Source organism: Kryptolebias marmoratus, linkage group LG19 (genome assembly GCF_001649575.2).
Source record: "Kryptolebias marmoratus isolate JLee-2015 linkage group LG19, ASM164957v2, whole genome shotgun sequence".
Taxonomy (NCBI): domain Eukaryota; kingdom Metazoa; phylum Chordata; class Actinopteri; order Cyprinodontiformes; family Rivulidae; genus Kryptolebias; species Kryptolebias marmoratus.
This window is the reverse complement of record NC_051448.1, coordinates 13,615,712-13,636,237: the sequence shown is the minus strand read 5'-3', so window position 1 is coordinate 13,636,237 and position 20,526 is coordinate 13,615,712. Positions and strand designations below refer to the sequence as shown.

At 43.1% G+C, this 20,526-nt stretch overlaps 1 protein-coding gene across 1 annotated transcript in view; it reads left to right on the top strand.

The window, feature by feature from the left end:
* nkain2 (sodium/potassium transporting ATPase interacting 2) overlaps nt 1-20,526 on the top strand; it is a 96,813-nt gene that overhangs the window by 32,173 nt on the left and 44,114 nt on the right. Inside the window, exons 3-4 of the mRNA XM_017409269.3 lie at nt 19,693-19,830; nt 20,337-20,417. Coding sequence (XP_017264758.1) covers nt 19,693-19,830; nt 20,337-20,417 — 219 coding nt within the window. The remainder of the gene's footprint in view (nt 1-19,692; nt 19,831-20,336; nt 20,418-20,526) is intronic.

Sequence of the window (20,526 nt, the reverse complement as noted above, 5' to 3'; positions counted from 1 at the left end):
CCCCCCCCCCCCCCCCCCGGGAGCTGCTGTTGCCTCTCCATTCGCCTCATGCATGAAGCGTATCTGTTATTTTACAGCTCGCACCTATGCGCGCTGAGGCAGCGTTTTTCACCGAAAGACACAAAAAGCCGATGAACTGAACACATATTACCACCAAATAAATCTGTCCCCTGAATCCGGCGTATAATCACTCACAAAGTTTGATGAAAGCAGACCAATATCATTTGGCAATCTTTAGGCCCTTTGCGGGGCCTTCGACGTGATTGATTGATATAAAGGGAGACGATGTGTAATGCCGACACTGTCAGCTGTCCAATCCCCAGAAAGGATTTTATGATTGATGGCAGGCAGTAAGCATTGAGAGCTCTCACACCTCTGCACTGCACTCTCAGCACTCACTGTGATTACATCTGAGCGTGTGTGTGTGTGTTGAAACAAGTTTGTACGTGTGGCGTTGATTACATTGGTAAACCTCTGTCTGCTTGTAGCTATCTGTGTGTGTGTGTGTGTAAAGGTGAAGGTGCAGTCTGCCCGCGTGTGATTTTGAGATTCTGTGTGTCTTTGTGTGTGTTGCTGTGGAAACCCATGTGCTAGTTGTGATAATGTGGCACTAAAGAGGGGTAGAAGGCACTGAAGGGCAAGATAGGGTGTAGCAAAAAAAGGCATACATGGAGGAAAGAGCGATTAAGGGAAAGAGGGAAAGTGTTCACAAAACAAGGTCTGAGAAAGGGATGGAAAGAGGTGAAAATGTTTGGATTAGCAAATGTAGGGAGGGAGAGAGAGAGAGAGGGAAGAAGACAGGGATGAAAAAATATTGTATGGAGAAGAGTTCAAATGTAGAAGGAACTATAAACAACCTACAGTACATGATCACACCGGATAAGACTTCTCGGACCAAAAAAATGTGCCACACAGAGATTTACAAATGTGTTAAGAACTCAAAATAAGAAGGTAAAGAAATATAAAGTGATAACAGCTGATAAGGAGAAAACGGACGTAGCATTTATTTGATTTGGAATTCTGAATTCTGTTCAAATACAATTTATTAGTTACTTTTCAGAGTCATAAAGCTGTGCCCCCTTTTCGTCAGAGGCGAGACCACTGAGTGTCCAACAGATCTGACAGATTACTGAGCTCTCGCTGTTCTCTGGGGTCTTCCAATGATTTCCCTGCGATTTTTCAGCCAACGCTGTGGTTGCCATGGTTTGCATTCAGTTTTGAAACCGGTCGGGTCACAGCGGCCTGCGAGGGTAGCAGCCTTTCAGTGAATGCTCAGCAATCTCTCAATGAGGGCTCAATGGTCTCTCTAGTCTTTCAACGACCTCTCGGCGGTCTCTCAACGAGCGCTCCATTTTTGGTTAATTTTCAGCCCAGAATTGTCACCTCAAGCTAGGCACCTGAGGGTTACTTGAGTCCCGATTCCGGACTTTCTCTCCAGTTGATGTCAGCTTTAGTGATTTCAGAGCCGATCCCTTTCAAGAGCCCGTCGACCATGGCCGTGTTTATGTGCAGGGAGCTGGAGAAGCTCGCCTCAATCCTCCAGTCTCAGCTCTTGCATTAGCTGGCTGCAGTCACCAAACTGTAACCTTCTCTGTAGGGTAAGCCAAGTCATCTTCACTAAAAATGCAGGATTTAAATCATTAGTCTCTTCGTGGACGCTCAAGGATATTCGGAGCGTTTCTGCAAAACCAACTTTTTGGAGTGTTTTACAGACTACTGAGAGATCTGGGCAATTATTGGTCACTCAGCGGTTGCCCAGTGGTCTCTGTCTCGTATAAATATGTAAGCCTGTGTTGTGGCTGTGCAAAAAATAAAAAATAAATAACTCAATGTGTTTCAATAGACACAACAAAATAGCAATTTCTATCCAGATATGTATTGTTGCCCCTCCACAGTGTTGTGTTGTGTTTTTCTGTTAAAATGGTGGCCCAGAGAGGACAAATCAAGCTCTGCAGTCAGATTTTCCTGTATTCTGGGTCTATCAAATTCTATCCCATATGCTATTGCCTACATTTGAGAAGCTGGGGGGTTAAGTTATAAACTGGAGTTTCAGATGTGACATCCTGTTGCACTCTAAATCTTTAATAAAACCCTTTTTGGCACTTCAAGTTCAGTGAAAGAATATCCTTTAGTTCAAAGCTCATAATGTGTGTGATTCATTGATTGATGTGACTGTTTTGGGAGAGAGAATAGCAAAGTACTAAAAAAATATATTTGAATGATCAGTTTTTTTTTATCTTTGATTGGTTTATAATCATCTATTGATGCAGTTTCACATCTGATGTTAGCAGCAAACACGCCCTGTGTAATTGGTAAAACCATTCAACTGTTTGGTCTCTAGTGGCCAGTGGATTTTGGATTTGACCAAAGATGTCCAAATGTCCCACTGTTGAGACTTGATTTCAGGCTTCATTAGCTCTTCTAAACTCAGGTGTGATGTGTATATTGCTTATTATCTGGTAAAGGCAAACTGCTCTTTCCTTACAGCAAACCCAAGGTGTTCATCTAAAGATTCTGACAACAAAGCAAACCAGGACGGATTTTTTTTTTTACTTTAGTCTAAACCATAAAATTGAACATGTCCTAAAAGTTCATTCTGTCATTCACATCTGATTTGTATGACTGATTAGCAACAGTAATACAGATTTAGTGTACAGTGAGTAGCTGTGAACTCAACCATAATTCATCGTACGTACGTGTAGTTTAACTGATTTAGACTCATTTTTATCACAGAAGTAAATCTGTCTGAATCTAAATATTATCGTTGCTAGAACTGAATTTACAATAAGCATTGAAGAAGAAAAAATGATTATTAATTAAAGAATTGAAAAAATGTTCTCAAATGTAAGTTTTGGCTTTATTTCCCTCGCTGACATCGCATCGTCTTTTGTGCAAACGGGTTTGTAAAAAAAAAAAGAGGCCTGACTGACCCTTAGCATCAGGTTCTCCACAGATGCAAAGCTTAAGAGGCTTCTAGATTTCAAATATCATAAATGGCTGAAGTGCAGTTTGCCCGGCGGCTGTTCCTGTACAGGAAACACACACAGACGAGCTTTCATGTCCGCATGCACCCCTCCAGCTCGGCTCCACTCCGCTCCACTGTGAATGGGCAATAAGCAACGTGGCCTCAGCGATAGCAGTCATCTAAAATATGGCCGCGTCTTCTGCTTCACGATGACAAGCGGGAGGAAATAAAGTGCCAGGTGCCTATGAGTGCCGCGAGCACAATGAAGTTTATTTAAATGAGGCGACAGCAATAGCCGGCAGTTCATTGTTGGCCTGGACACTCCAGGTTCTATTTATGTCCCCCATTTGGGCCGGGACACAAAGTTAATTTAGTTTTGGCCCTTACCCAGATGCAACAAACCACACTCTTCTTATTGTCTCCTAACCTACTGAAGGGGCAGTTTGTGTCGAGAAACTGGAATTACTTGGTTTTAAAACTGCAATTTGATGGGCATAGGCGTTAAATTTCAGCTCATGAGCCTCCTGAAGATAGGATTCATTTAAGCAAAAAAAAAAAAAAAAAAAAAAAACCACACACACAGACACACACTCTGCTCCTGTAAGGACACACATGAACACAACCACCAATGATGTGGTTGATTTCATTCGCCTCCCGTGTGGTTTTTCAGAGAGATGGAGAGACTAGTATCTGCTTACCAATCTGTATGTGTGTGTGTGTGTGGTCTTAATGTTTCTGAGCCCGCTGGGCGTCCATCTGTGGGTTTATCTGGTGTCATTTCCACTTCTTCCCTCACACAGTCACGCGCGCACACTTAAAAGACAAAACTTGTTCGTTGCACGAGCCCAACAAAAGCGGCACGCATTAAACATGCAGCCGTGAGCACACACACACATGCACTTAATACACAGAAAATAGGAGCCCCTGGGTACAATGAAGGTACTTCCTAATTCTTCTTACTTATCATGCAGCGGCTGAACCACACACACACATGCGCACACACACATTCTGTTCTCATAAAAGCATTGCCCGCATAGATGGGCCATTAAGATATAAGAGTGTACGAATGGAAAACCATTGGTGGGCTTATAATTCATTTACAGATTGACTGAGGAGAGATGCTGCATTCGTGTGGGTGTCTTGAATAGTGACACAGAAACCGATTACGAGAAGGATGGAGCGAGGGAAGCGCAGGGCAGGCGGAGGAGAGAAAAGAGGAAGGGGAGATAATGGGGAAAGAGGGAAAGTTGCAGACGGAGAGTGCGAGAGGTAAAAGAGAGGAGGAGATGAAAGCGGTAGCTAGAGAGGAAGACGAAGAAGAAAGAAAGAAAGAAAGAAAGAAAGAAAGCAGGCTGGTGATGGAGGAAAAGAAGAAAAGAGAGCCACTGGGAGGGACGAAAAGATACAGAGGGAGGGAGAAGGCAATAAGCAAGGGAAGCCTGTGCTATTAAAGAGCCGGACGAGGAAAAGCAGGAGAATAAACCATTTATACAAATTGTATAAATCCTCATAGATATTTGAAATCACTGCAGCGCTGCTATTAACTGCAAGTCTCTCAGTATATGAGCTTCTGATTATAATTCCGACAAAAGTGCCGAATCAAAAAAGAAAAATCTGACTAATACTTTGGAAATAAACATTTCGTATTTGCAGACATCTCTCTCTCTCTCTGTTATCTCTGATCATTCAGTTTATACCCCCCCTCCCCCCACTCCCTTTTCTCAAGCTCTGAGCTGATCGAGACATTCCAACAAATCCACTCTTGTTTTCCTAAAGTAATGCCAACCTGTCTTTGGTTTGACCACAACAGAACAAAAGGCAATCTGACAGACAGGCACAAGAACAGACAGCTCTCAAAGGTTGCAGCAGTGGGCGAGGGCTCTGGTCAAAGACATTAAGGCTGAATCCCATTTTCTTTGTGTTACCCCGATCCCTATCCAAAGACCTCCACCCACCGTTTGGCCCTTAATTCAAAGTTGCAAAGAGCAGCTGTTAAAATGATCCACTGTGACAGCCGATGCCTCTTTCAAGAAGTCGATATGCCATCAGTTGCCACTGATTCCCTTTACTAGACAGATATAACGTCAATATGCGCATATGGTGTGCCAAAATAGTTACAAGCACAGCTTATACGTCTTTGTTTCACAGTGTGCCCCTGAAACGTCTCAGGTTTTAAGGGCGACAAAGCCCCGTTCTTCTGTCTTTGCTTTAAACCCAAAAAGAGGACCAAGATGCCGTTTGTCTCAGTCTGGTTGCACAAAACATAGGGGGAGGGCTGAAAAGTAAAAGGAACGTGTGAAACAGGATTTGGCCCACATTCACAAGTCAATAATTTCATACAGTAGAGCAAAGATAAGATCAGGGCAAAGAGTTTGACCAGGCTAAGGGAACCACATGAAAACAGGAAGAAAAAAAAAGCTAGAAAAGATGGAAATTATGTGTATAATATTAATGATAATCAGTTGGTCAATCATCGTAAATGACTGTAAAGAGCTCGCGCTGCAACTTGCAATTATCGCTAACGACGCATTCAGCGCCGTGTGAACGCACACTCCGGGGCACACACATGTTCTCGTTCGAGGCAGGATAATCATATCTGATTGATAGTCTGAGAGAGCGAATGTCCTCCAGCTGTGTCTGTGTCTCTCTGCTGCCGTGTTGTCTGGCTCTTGTTTTGTAACGTGCGACTAACTGTGTGTGCGCCGGCCGGTGTGCTTGTGTCTGTGCGTGGCTGCATCAGCTTTCAGATGCGAGTTATAAATAACACCGTCGCACTGTCTGAAGTTTGGGGTGAGGTCATGCCATCCTCGCAGGCTGAGGTCGTTCCAACTTCGTCTTCGTACCACTGACCCTTTTTCGTGTTACTCTATACGCCGCTAATTGGCAGGATTCGGGCTTATTTGCTTGTGCTACCCATACCCCTTAAGTCTTAATTCAAAGTCATGAGGGGTTGTGATCAAATTATTTCACTACGAAATGAGATACCCCGTCAAGTGGTGGCTATGTCATCGGTTGTTGCCAGTATCGTTTATGTAAACAGATGCAATGCAAATAGGTCCATTTATGTCACATACTGTATATGACATAAATTCACAACAGGAATACCAGCAATAATACCAAAGTATTACATGAAATACACCAATCTAGACACAATGGCTAAACTAGTTTTTAATGCAGAACTACAACCCTATTTTCTGCTATTTTGGTTGCTTGTTCAGGATATTTGACAATGGCACCAAACAAATTTAAGGCCAAACATTCATTCACCGCCTTTCATGCCAGAGTTGTGAACAAAAATCATCCATGGCTAAGGTTGATTAGCCTTGGCGGCCGTCCTGGATTGGATTGGCTCCAAAAGTTCATTATTTGTAGATGTACATAGAGTGATGACTTTCTAAGAGTTTTCAATAAAATCTGTCCTGTGGTTCATGAGATATGTTGCTAACTTGACAGACAAACATCCCATTATTGCTCGCATTTTGCCTTTTGGCTGCGTACAATAAATATATACAAATAGGTAGAACCGGACATTGTATTGGTTGTTGTGTTCATCGAAAAGAAAGAGAAAATACTTTTATTGGTGAGCTTCTTTGCTAGTGCAGCTCATGGCTGTTCGTTTAAGATGTGTCCCTGAAAAATCTCAATGTGAGGAGTCAGCTACCTCCTTGCCCCCCATCTTCATCACAACAAAATGGGACACCCCTACGCCTGGCGTGAATGTGCAAAACATAGAGCTAAGTGGTAACAGAAAGGGGTCAAATGGGATTTGACCTCAGCGTGCTTCTCGTCGTGCTGGTGACAAGTCGAACCAGGTAGAAGTATCACAGGTAACAGGAACAAAGGCCTCCTTTCATTGCTGTTTGCAGGCAGAGGGAGAGCACCACCCGGCTGGCAGAAAAACAAAAGAGCAGTGGCAGAAATAAATGAAGAGAGAGGGGTGGACAGTCAGAGACAGAGAGGGAACATCTCCTGAAATACCAAACTGATTAGCCGGGGTTTCTGACATTTAAATGCCACGTTTACATAAAGAAATCTTTCCTAGGAATATTAATCATTCTGCCTAATTTTGAAGACGTTAGGTGGATCGATGGTAGTCATGGCGTTGAAGAACTAAGACAGGAAAAAATATGAATAAATACAGAAAGGGAGCTTTTAAAGAATATGTGTCAAATATTAATAGAAATGGTGAAAAGGGGAGAAAAAATGGATAGTTTCTCACTTAGTTAAGCATCAATACATGCATGATATCGTCAAAATCCCATATAAGAGCGTGAACACAAACCTTTTCACTAGACTTATTGTGATTTCATTGCAGAATGAAAACACTGTCAGTGGCATCTCTTAAGTCAATGGTGCGAACACGGCACAGCCCATTGAGTTAATATGTGAACGCATGCTGTCTACCTTAAAACATCTTCACCTTACCGCTGGGATGAGGCAGGCTCTCGACATGTGGCTCAATGGTGTCTTTTTTTCTTTTATTTTTCCTGTTTGAAGTGAGCAAGACGCTGACTGTTTGCACTGAGGTACTCTGTCGTTCCAAGCTGAGAGCAAAAATGACAAACCGTATCCAAAAAAAAAGAAAAAAAGGAAGATAAGCAAACAGCAAATTCCCTCAGCGGTAGTTGTGGTTACGTTGCAGAGATAAGATCTGCACGCAGACCTTCGTGGGATCCAAATTGCCGTCGGAGTTTTTTCAGGTGCCTGAGCTTATTATAGCAAATTAGGTGAGAAAATGGATTCTGCCTTGGGGCCAGTCAGTTCCTCATCATGTTTCTCGGCAGGCCGTTCGAGCTGCAGTATGAAGATGAGTGACCGTAATGACGGCCTGCGAGCGCCGCTCTTCAGCACATCTTCATTAACATGCTGCCATCTTGATCCATCTTGGTTGTTCCACATGGCACGTCAGGGTACTTACAGAGTGATGCTAACTGGCTAACACTCCCTCCATCTTCTCTGTCCATCTGTCGACTGCCTTGGCAGCCAGACTAATGGAAACTGACATTATGACAGGCCAACAAAAGTGCAAATAAATGAGCCAAATACGAAGAATCTGAACAGCAATCCATGAGCTGTGACAAGTCAAGTGCCAGGGTTTGTGATATTAGCTATTCGTCACTCATGTAATGTGCTTTCACAGTGACTGATGGACTTTGTTCACAAGTGAAGGAAGATCATGAAATTCTGTCGGGTGTTGTGCTTTTACTTTTAATTTATTCATTATTAAAACATTTTCCAGCAGACAAAACAGGCCGAGAGTATACTCGCAGAAAAGGGCAAAGCAGTCTGGGTTTTATTGGCCCTTTAGCGTCGGAACTGTTTAGGGGATTTGTAAGCCCCGTAAGACGTAGGATGAATTTACAGATGCCTCGCATGCAAGGAATAAGTTAAAGCTGTAAAAACATCCTTTCGCAAAACGTGGTGAGTTGCTCACCCAGTGACCTTAAACCTGGAATTTCCAGGTCACTTAGAGTCATACTGTAGAGAATCCTAACGGTATTAGATATTTTAGGCACAGAATTTCAAACCCATTGGACAGCCAGTACAAACGTGGGGCTTGTCACAATCATCGTACAGAAACATCAGATAAAGGTACCACGATAAAAACCCAAATCTTCACACCTTAAAAACATGACAGTTCACAGTGGCATGGTAAAATATGCCTGGAAGGTCTATCACAATAAAAAAAATTAAAAATCAAAGAAATAACGACAAAAAAGGAATCTTGGGTCACTCCTTCCTCCTGGCACTTAGCCCACCCTTCATTTTGCCCATTTCAGACATTTTAAACAGTTCGATATCGGAGTCGCTGCTCCCACTCTGCTCTTCGTCTCTTTTGTCGACCTACTGTCTACGGTTTTATGTCAGCCATGCTGTGACACAGCTGCTGTAGAACGCAGCGTTAAAAGTATTTTAAAAATACAAAATACATTAGCTTCTTTCAACGTTTGCAGTTCGGTTGTTTCTCGTGGCAGTAGCAGCAACGCTACGTTCAATATTGCCGATTTAATCGCGCATTTCAACTCTCGGCTAAGTGCACCAAGTTCACCCAGCTGACTCTTAAAGCTGGCACCGCTAAGCAACACATTTTAGAGGAAACTAAAGAGAAGAGACACCTTTCCTCGGGACAGTGGTGAGACAAAAAGGTTTTCAAAAAATTGGAAGACTTTCTGGAAGACCAACCCATTTCTGTGGTGGAGAAAATAGTTGCCTTTTGGAGCTGTTCAAGCCACAGTACGTCCTACACTCCCAACATTATATAACCGACACAGCGTTACCCAGGTTGTTGATAAAAGTTCGCCGTCACCTGGCACATTTCTTCCCTTGCTGATAATAAAAAAAACAGCTTGACGAATAACATCTACTCATGTTGTAGCACTTCAAGATAGAGTTTCTGAGGTGTCAAGCACACAATGACATTGATTTTAATAACCTTAATGTACTTATGCTATGTAATGTGCATGTGTGTGCTGTAAACCAAAGCAAAATGATGTAAGCATCAGACTGAAACTTGGCAATGGCCAATACTCAATCCTAATGACTCAGATCAGTATCAGATAAAACAAAAGGACCAAATCTTAAACACTGCAATCCAACACTTCAGTTCAAAAAAATGATAAAAAAAGATTTTTAACCACGTTAATGTTGAACAAGTTCCAACAAATTCCTTCCTGCAGTGTTTTTCATTTCTTTGAATTTGTTTTCATTCAGCCCTGAATTTAACTGCATGCTTCTAGAAGTTGTGCAGAGAACAACTTTTGTTATATATATATATATATATATATATATATGCTTTTGGATCAGTTATCTAAATATTCTGAAGTTCATAACTCAAGTCAATTTATTTAAAAAGCACATTTAAAAACAACAAGCTGCAGCCAAAGTGCTGAACAACAATAAACAGTAAAATAAGAGCTGCGGTTCTTGGAATGTCTGTTGAAATGGTTTTAAAGAGAAAACATCATTTCAGTTTTCACAGGACATGTATCCTCCTGAGCTGATCTAAATATTTTAAACCATTTCAGTAGTAATTAGCGCTCAGTTCACCGTGCAAATGCTCTTATATGTTGTTTTTCTGGTATTTTTTCATAAGGGGAAAATATATATTACGCAATAAGATTACCATTAGATACGCCTTAACACCAAATTAAGGAAGACAGACTTCCAAGGCACAACTGTGCAGAACAGTCAACTTGTCATAAACAAGTAATAATGACAACCAAAGAGTCAAGTGCCAGAAAAACTATGAAGTTAGACCATGTTGACATTGTTTTATTGGTTTTTACACTTTGGGCTGTTACGTTCAGAGTTGTGTGTCTGCAGGAACATCGTATAAGAATCTGCAAACTGATGCCAAGTAGTTCATCGTCTGTGCGAGTCACAAGTATTCCTCTGGCGCCTGAAGTAATACGGCCGAGCATGAAGTTAATCTGAGTGGGACGTTCAGCTGGAGTTTTTGTGCAGCCCAAGTGTATAAAGGGCCGAGAAAAATTATGTCTATTACAGATATGATTGAACAGTTCTGATGGCAGTTAGTGGGGCTGGATGGGGGGGGAAATTGGATATTTAATGGAGAGATTGTCACCTGTGATCGCCATTGTGTCTCTCCATCAGCATTCTTGTGGTTGCCCCGCTCTTTCACTCCACCAGCGTTTGCGCCGTCTCACGCACTCCCCCCCCCCCACACGCCTAGTTTTGCTTTCCATATCACCCTTTCATCTTTTCGCTCTTTGCATCGCTCGCCCCATCTTCTTCCCTCCCCGCCGCTGTCTTTGCCGTTTCTTCCGAGAGTAGCCTAAGTAGCCACAAATGCTCCCTAATAGCCTCCAATGGAGATGAATTGATCCTTTGTGCGCCGAAGATCAATAGGGGATTGCTTTTTGCCGTACACAGTGGGATAATGTGCAGGCATGCGGCCTTAATTAAGTTAACAGTAAACTACCATCGCTGGAGTTTTATTAGGAGGATAAAAGTTTATGATAAGAGGAACAGGGACCAAACGCTGTTTCCGTGCAGAAGCCGAGGAGGCGAAAAAGGGCAAATATTCAATGTTTTCATTTATTCGTTTGTTGGTGCTTCAGGAGTGACTCATGAAGCAATTTTGAGCTCTTTCAAACTTCCTCTGCTTGTTTCGTCCTCTTCACTCCGGTGCTCGCTCTCTCTCTCTCTCTCTCTCTGTCACCTCTCTTCCCTCCACCACTTTCGGCGTCCCCCCCCCCCTTCTCACCCCGCTCTGTCTGCCGTCTTGTAATTGGTCGAGGAGGAGAATTTGATCAGCGGCTTTCTGAGGTCACGCCACCGGTCGGAAGCCGAAGAGCCAAAGGGGGCGGGGGGAGTGGGTGGGAGGGCGGTAGGATGCCGAGGAAGGGGGAGGCGAGCGAATGGAGGTAGGTGGCAAACAGGTGGAGGGAGTGCAAAAAGGGAGCTAGAGGCTGCAGATGGAGTATTGAAGATGGAGACAATGGAGGTGATGGGTAAGGAGAGGTAAGTCAGTGCAGTAATGGAGGAGGGGAAAAAAAAGGGAGGGGAGGACGGCAGATGAGGTAATTTGCTGTTTTATGACACAACAGATCTGGTAACAGATGAACACATATTAAATATGTAGGAGAGGAGATGAAGGAGAGCAGCAGGGCTGATTTGAAAAGGAGAGCGAATGGAAGGAAATGACGAGGGGAGAAAGCTGGAACGGAGGAGCACAACAAGTGACGATTCATTTCTTGCCCCCGGCTGATTCGGCCTCATCGTCATCAGTAACAGTCACATCCTAATCACCTCTTGATCTCATCGTGCCCTCTCATCAGAGCTCTCGGTCCCGTCCGCCTTGTCCTTCTCCGTCTTATTTTTTCCTCCTTTTGTTGGAGATAAAAGACACTTTTATCACTCCGCGCCGTCTCATAATGGTCACACAGAGACTTACTGACTGCCGCAATAATATCTCTTTGATATCATTCTATCATTCATAATCAGAGCAAAATCTCTCCCAAACTCACTGAATGCACTTTCTGTCTGCCTGCGCTGCCCCTTTCATCAGCCGCTAATCTGTTCTGTAAGTGTCTGAGTGTTTTTTTTTTTCTTCTTTTCTCACTCTCTGAAGCAACATTTGTGGGCTGTGGGCTTTCGTGAGAAAGAGAAAGGCAGAAAGTCTTCACTTAATGTAAAAAAAACCCCAAAAAAACAAACCCACGTCATCGTATTTTATTTCATGTATTTATTTTTAGATGCGGGCAGCAAAGTGGTGCACTGGTTAGCACTGTCATCTTGCAGCAAGGAGGCTGGAGTTAAATCTGTTCTTAGACGAACGACTGACCAGTTTAAAACAGCGTTTATGCTTCGACTGGGAACCACCGGGGGCGCTTCACTTATTTGGGATTATGTGCTATTTGCACCACACGGAAACACGCTCGCTAAGATTTCAGCTACTCGGAGGTCTTTACTGGGATTTCAGAAGAGGATTTCTTGTAGGGCTATGGTTGTCACCGTTGAGGAAAGTTGCGTTCATACACTTTAATGTTGCACATCGCGTACGGTTCTCGTTGAAATGCAAAAACTTTCCCTCGAGGGGAGCTGTTGCAACTCTTTTCTTTCTTGAATTAGCTTAAGTTTGTCCTAAAAGTCTCTCAAACCACAGCAGCTGTTCACTCCCGAATGGAATGTCTTTTAGCGTCATCATACTGAGCCACTTTCCGTTCAAATTCCTCAAATACAAAATGGTCGTGTGAAGTTTAAAGTAAAAAAAATATTATCACAACTTATAAAAATTTCGATGTATCTATGCCCAGCACTGATTGTCCTTACAAACAGAAAAATGGTTGATGCTTCCTCCCCGTTTGTAACACAACCAAACTACTGACCATTCAGATGGAGAAGTGTCTTCACACTAAAAACACTAAAATGGTGTTACGTAGCACCGAGCTGGGGGGTCCTGAGATGGTCTCCAGAAACCAAACAAATATTGAAAAATAATTCCTGCTGGCATTGTTTTACCACAATCATTATAAAAACTATTTGTGTTGTCTTTGTGCTTTCATATATTTTTCTTTTTTTGGCAACGTTTGTGTAGTTCAACCAAGCATATTCGGGATCACAAGTCTATTATTATGACTTTGGGAGTGAAAAGTTAAAATATTCATGGACAACTGTGTTAAACCACATTGACTTACAGATGTATTCAAACTTTGAAACACTCTAAGGTGCTACAATCTGATTTTCTTAAAAATCCAAGGCAAACAGATGATGTTGCACACCAAATTTTACTCCAGTATCTGGAAAAATTAACATAGTTTTAGCCATTTTTGTGTTCGCTGAGGTCAATTAGCTGTTGTGGCCATTTTGAATCAGGTAATCATTCAATGATTACTTTCCAAGAGTTTCAGTAAAATCCAACCAGTGGTTCATGAGATATTTTCCCGACAAACAAAGGCAATTACAACACCAGGCTTTTATTCATTTCGCTTTTCTGTATGTGCAAAAAAAAAGCTTTGATTCTGATTTTTTATAAATATACTTATCCAATCCCTGGCAAAACTATCATTTTACAAAATTACAGCCTTCTGGCATTAGGCAACGATAAAAAAGAAAGAAATATAATTGTTGTAGTCAGTCACCGTTGCTGTTTTCAGATCAAAAATATGGTAAAATCTTGGAACAAGTCCAAACAAAATGGGAAGGTTGTAAATATGAAGCACACTGGTGGACCAAAGAAGACACCAAAGCGTTCAGATGGAAGACTTAAAGCGAAATGTCCTGAAAACAGAAAATGCACAACTAAAGAAGTGAGTGGAAACTGGAGTCAATGTCTGTGACCGAAGTGTAAGAAATAACCTAGAAGAAATGGGGTTTACAGACAGAAAAGCCAAACAAAGACCATCGTTACCATCCAAACAGGAAAAGAACATGCTGACAACGTGCTAAAGAAAAGCAACCGTGGACTGGAGAAAAAGTGTCTTGTCAGGTAAAGGCACGGGGAAGATGGCAGTCATCACATCTTCGATAATCACCAAAGTCTACATTGAAAGTTGATGATGATGACTTCATTTTTCGAGGTGATAATGCATCTTTCCTTCAAGAAAGACAGAGAATGTCAACGACATGGGCCCGCAAATGATCCCAATCCAAATGAAACTCACTGGTGGAAATTGATGAAAATGGTCAATGACAAGAGCCCAACCTGCAAAGCTTCTGTGACAACAGCAATACGAGACAGTTGGAGCCAGACTGATGAAGAGCACTGTTTGTCGTTAGTTAGGTCCATGCCCAGAGAAATCAAGCTGGTTTTATCATGATTCTATACTTTATTTACTTGATTTAAAAAAAGAAATTGTGACTGACTACAGCAATTATATTTCCTTTTTCTTTTATTGTTTCTTAATGCCAGAAGGTTGGGATTTAAAAAAAGACTGTTTTGTGACATTTTGTGTGATTTATTCATTTTACACAAAGTTAAACAAATGTAAGAACATTCTCCAAGAGAGGGGTCATTCCAAAACCCTTGCCAGGGGTTGTATTTACCAGTTGCCTACTCCTCGGTTCACATCCCTTAGTGCCAGTAAATAAAAACATCCTTGTTGCACATTTCCTTTTTAATGAATTCTCAAAAGATGACTTTAATTTGTTGTTCACTTGAATACATGCTTCTGTAATTGTTTAAATGCAACAGGGTGCAGTTTTTTAACTTTACCTTACAGCTCAAAAAAACGGTCCAAAACAAACTTTACCCACAGATGCCTAAATCTATGTTCTCTTACATCTCCTCAGCTCTAAATTATGAACATGTTGACAGGAGCCTGAAGTAAAACTGCAGCACGGAGAGAGCGTGTGTGTTCCCTCCACAGCTCGTTTCACTATTGTGTGCGGCCAGCTCATAAATTCTGTTATTCAGCAACAGCTGGGTAAATGTGCAGATGACAGTTGTCTCTGTATTTCGTGGGAAACTAATCAGTTTACCTCCCCGTTCCTGCTTGGGTAAAAAAAAAACACTCTGTGCCGGTGAAGAAATTGCCGCTGTGGCCATTAAAACATCCCAAAACTTTCTAATTTAGAATGTTTGCAACCAGCAAATTAGTTCCTACTCCAAACCGTTTGGCAACAGGATCAGTTTGCATCTTTTTTTTTTTTAAATGCAAGTCAAAGTTGTTGGGTTTATTTAGGCGTTATGGCAACACAGAGCCATATTGGTCATATTGTAGAGCAATGGCCGTGTGATTGCGACGCTCTACAGCCCTATTCCAGCTCTAAGTAGAGTGGCACCTTTGAGTAACTGAAGCAAAGAGGAGCATCAGTTTAAGCCAACAAAACAGTAGGTGGAATAAACACTTTCGGCTCCTGAGGGGGTTTTGTGCTGGCGTCTTTCAACAGGCTGACAGAAGGCTGCATATCAAGTTGTTTTCTAAGTTTTGTCAACCACACTCCAGTTACAGCGACATTTGCATCCTGAACGCTGCCCTTCCTTAAAATATTCACAGGAAGTCTCTGGAAACTTTTTTTTTCCCAACCAATACTTTTTTTGTTTTCTTTTTTTTTTTCTTCTTCTTCTTTTTGGTACTAACAAGCAATGTCCATTGTTGACTTTGCAGTTTGTGAATAGGCTGAACGCGAGCACGGCCATTCCCCTGAGCAGCAGCGCCGAAATGAACAGCTCTCTCTGCAGCTTCAAAGCGTGTCGCAGCAGATCCCACAGGACCTGGGCTCTCGGCAGCTCAAAGCTCCACCTGTACGCTGCAGAATCTTTCATCAGCTACATATATATATATATATCACAAAACTGATACATCTGCTAACGTATCCGCTGCTGGAGGCTATGGCCCATTCAAATCTCTTTGCACATCTCTACCCCGAAAGTTACTGAGGACAATTTCACACTTCAGCCAAGGCTTCTCGTGCTGTTTGGTTTGGTTTGGTTGGGGCGGGGGCCATGGAGGGTGATCACTTTGTCTTTTGTGAACTAGGAGACTCGGCTCCAAAGAAGCGAGGCAGCTGATGTCGGTTGTTTTGCAGCCGAGCCGTGTAATGAGAATTTCATACGAAAAGACAAGTGCGGCGCCGCGAAGGGGACAGATGGCGGTTGGTTTGAATGTCGCTCCTGTCGGTTCCTACGCTGACCCGGTTCGGAGCAATCCGCACCAGCCGAGGGTTGGTTCGGCCTAACGTGCTCTCTCTCCCTGTTATGAAAAACTTTGTGTTCGTGTGGTCCGCGAGTGTGTGTGACGAAGTGTGCGCTGTCCCAGCTGGAGAGAGGACTGTTTATATTATCGATAATGAAAGAAGGGGTGGGGTGGGGGTGGGCACCCCCGGGGGCCTCGGTAATGGGCTGGGAGGCCTCTGACTTGGCGTAATGGCCTCTTTATGGGTGTGCGTGCACCCTCGTGAAAAGGAGGCGCACAGTTGCGGCACTAAATAATTGTCAATGGGAGGGCACACTTCCACGTAACACAATGAAGCAAACACACAAAGAAACAAAGAGACAGAGCGCCCCCACGTAAAGGGGGAAACACAAAGAGGAGCAACATCTTTCATTCTTCTTCTCTCTCTGTCACACACACACACACACACACACACACACACACACACACACACACACACACACACACACACACACACACACACACACTGGTGCCAGCTGGGCCCAGTGTGTCCAATAACAGCAGGTGCTGTCAAGTGCAAACACAACAGACCTCCCTTGACATGGAAACACACACACACACACACGGGTGGATGCACATATGTCGCCGCACTCATTCATACACCGTCGTCTACGTTTCGAACCTCACATTCGGTGCCTCATAATTAAAGGTAACGCCCGATTGTTGTGTTTTATGTCTGTATGTTCAGACTCAGGTGTGCGTTTCTTTGTGTTTCCTGCGTGGCTGTAGAACTGCCATCTGGTCTCGCGTTGGGGGCACTCGGAACTCAGCCGAGCAGAGATCTGCGTGCTCGGGTGTGACAGGAGCCGAGACGACGCGGAATGAAGCAGAGAGGGTTTTTTTTTGTTTGTTTTTAGGTTAAAGTAGTAGTAGCATTCTTAATTTCTGCGGATTTTGTTTTGTGCATCTTGTTTGTTCGTTTCCCTCTCTCTCTCCCAGCCTGTCTGTCTGTGTGTGTTAATAAATGTAGCAGCGCCGTATCATACACTGCTCTGACTTCATTAACTTTCTCAGCATGAGGCTCCGCTGACTGAAGGATAATAAGCCCAAACACACACACACACACACACACACACACACACACACACACACACACACACACACACACACCACTGTGAGCCTAACAGCAGTGTAAGTATAACTGATTACAGTTTACTTCATTAAACTGAAACATTCCTGATTCACAACATTCTCTGAGTGACATCCATCCCAACACTTTAGAGTTTATTAAAATGGTATTCATCCATTTTTATTCCAATAACAACTCTGAGTTTCCCTGTGTAAACACTCAACTAATGGTGTTAAAAAATAAAAAAATATAGATTTTGATCCACAGCAGAGCCATTGTCATGCAATAAATGGAAGCTTAAGCTCTGTTTTAAGATGTGAGAAATGAAACACTAATGACCTTATCAGTCTGTTAAAGCCATATCCTTCAGTAATTTGGACATTAATATTCTTTGTTTTTTTTTGTAAATCTGTCATCTCAAACAATAGTTATCCAACAAAAGGGATAGGTGTCATTAAGAGCCGAAATTCTTTATATTAATCATAATAATTATCTTTATTTATATTTGATGTCCTCTTGCTTCTTCTTAGTAGAAAAAGAAAAGACCAGAAATAAACCCTGTGGTCCTTTAAGTATGAAAAGAAGTGTTTGTTGCGGTGCAAATAAAAAAAAGGTGAATCAGTTTGTCAGATGGCGTTTTGGATAAAGTCGTTTGTTTGTTTGTACAATGGCTCTGAGTGGGTCCAGGTTGCTAGATGAAATGGTAGACAAGAACAACAAAAGTATGGCTGGATGCTAAAAGTAGCAAAAGGCTGGCTAGACGCTAAAAGTAGCAGAACATAAGGTAAAAAGAAGCACAAGAAGACAAAAATAGAGCAAGTATGCTGAAGCAGATTTCAAAGAGAACGATGGTTTTGAAGGAACTGAGCGGACCTTGGTGTGTTTCTACGGGGAAAATATATTTGAAATGAAGTTACATGTTCTGATATGTATAAAAAAAGGTAAAAAAAGTCCCCTGAGTGAGGTGTACTACGAACGGCTGAACCTGCACCTGAATGTACGAACCAAAGACCGACTAATGAAGTCAAAGCCTACAGACCGGGACCCAAACGGTTTTCTCGGACCCGCTGCAGTCCCCCCCCGTACGTCCTTAAAATGTTCCAGACGAGGTCCACAGGAAGCATCAGTTATGGGCACTATTCCTGTCCGGCCTCCTACAATGATGAAACGCTCAGGCGATCGGCGGATGAGATGCCTCCACAAACATATCAGCAGATCTTTCAGAGCACTTACTGCTGCCGCTGTTTCCCTGTTTCTGCTGAGCTCACCGCTGCATTAAACTGTCTGCGTGATAATGTGGACGTATTAAGAGATTTGTGGTATTATTACCAACGCTAAATGCATTAGGGACGGGTAAGGACTTTCGAATGTTCGAATGGTCTTCGTGTGACTGTTTGGGGGAGGGAGGTTTCTTCCCAGCACCCGGTACTGCCGCGTGGCACAAGGTGGCGGTAGCGCACCAAGTTGTTTTCTGGACCTGTTTTTGACCTTTCTGTGTTCTGTTCGGAAACAAAAAATGGGTGCTGCAGCCACGTCCGCTCGTCCCCGCTGAGCCGCTGGACTGATGAAAAAGGAATGAACGCAGATTTCACAATTAGAGGCCCAACATTTCCTAAAGGAATGCACATCGCCCGCCGCATTTCAGGCCAGAGTTTTACACTGAGATCATCTTGTGCGGAGAAACGGCACAAATGATAACGGCACATTATCATTTACAAATGACAAAGAGCCCACCTCACACAGTGCTGCGAGATCTCGAGCGATCTGTCAGGATGACTCTCAGCTACTACCACGTTTTCAGATGTGTTGTTGCCAACTAATTCAAAAGTACCATATTTTCCTCCCCAAAAAACAAACATTTGATACGTTTGCTACGTTCCATTGTGAATTAAATGTGCCTGTGTGAGACCGGGCCTCATCTGACTCTTTGCCGTCCATCAGCAGACGTTTAGTGTATTTTTTTCACATGTTTGTCTCAAACTGTGGCTGCGTTAGACCCTGAATCAAAAAAGGCTGAACAGATCTTACTTGTTTTATTGGTCGGCTTCCTGTTCACCGTAAATCCTCGTCTGAATCAAGCCAGAACTTGCGCTGAAGGTTCAAGTGTTATTTGGTTCAGTCAGGTAAAAAGGAGTGTTTTACTGTAAATGTTTCAGTGCCAGTGCACTCATCGTTTGGCTGCAGTGGATTCTTATTTCCGCGAGGCATTTCCTCCTGCTGTTTATATAATAACTATTATTTAATGTAGTCCTAATCCCCTTTATGTTCAGTGCACGCCGCACCAAAAGGAACAGCGAGAAATCACAACATTTGAAGTTAATCGTGATTAATGATTCTTTTTTTTTTCCCTGTTAGCCCACTCGCAGTTTCTCCATTTCCCCGCCGTCTCTGCTTTAGTCGCCGCCGTGTTAATTGCGCCCGCGTCAGCCCGGCGTGACGCCCGCCCGCTGCGAAGTGCCGCGAGTTCTCTCTTGATCGCGCTCTGCTGATCTCCACCCGCGCCTTGTGTGTGTTCTCAGGTCAGCGTGTTGGAGCGCCAGGTGATCGACTTCCTGGGCTACCAGTGGGCTCCCATCCTGACCAACTTCCTGCACATCATCGTCGTCATCCTCGGCCTGTTCGGCACCATCCAGTTCAGGCCCAAATACATCACTGGGGTGAGTTTCGTTTGAGGCCTGTTTAGCCTCTCGATCCGCACGTTGTGATTAATGATGGAGGTTCTTTTTTTTTTTTGTCCCAGGAGACGCGAGGAGCTCGTATTCTAAAATGACTCTCTACAAACAATATTTAGAGAGACAATTCAGAAAATGAAAGCTCTATAAATTTATTCATTCCTTCCTGTAACTCCTTTTTAAACACACACACACACACACACACACACACACACAGACACACACACACACAGACATAAAGCTCTGCCATCCCATTGTCTCTTCCTGTCTGATTTGATTCAGGAGATTAGTTACACTCTTCGCCGTTGTTTTTCTTTCTCTGCATTTTAACAACAGCAGAAGTGAAGCCTCTCTCTCTGTTTTCCCATTTTACTCGCTCCAAAAGCAAAACATGAACGTTTCTTCTTCTTCTTTTCTTTTTTTTTTAATTCTTCAACAAAGGCTTGTCAGATCCTGTCTTGATTTCCCCCCTTTCTCTGTCTGTCCTGCAGTACGCAGCCTGGCTCGTGGTGTGGATGACCTGGAACGTTTTCATCATCTGCTTCTACCTGGAGGTCGGCGATCTGTCCAGAGTAAGAAATGTCCCATTTTCAAGCCCTCTCACCGCACGCCTGCTCTCTCGTCGCGGCAAACCGGCACACGTGGGAGCTCCGGAGTTAACCGGGAGTCCCCCCCCCCCCC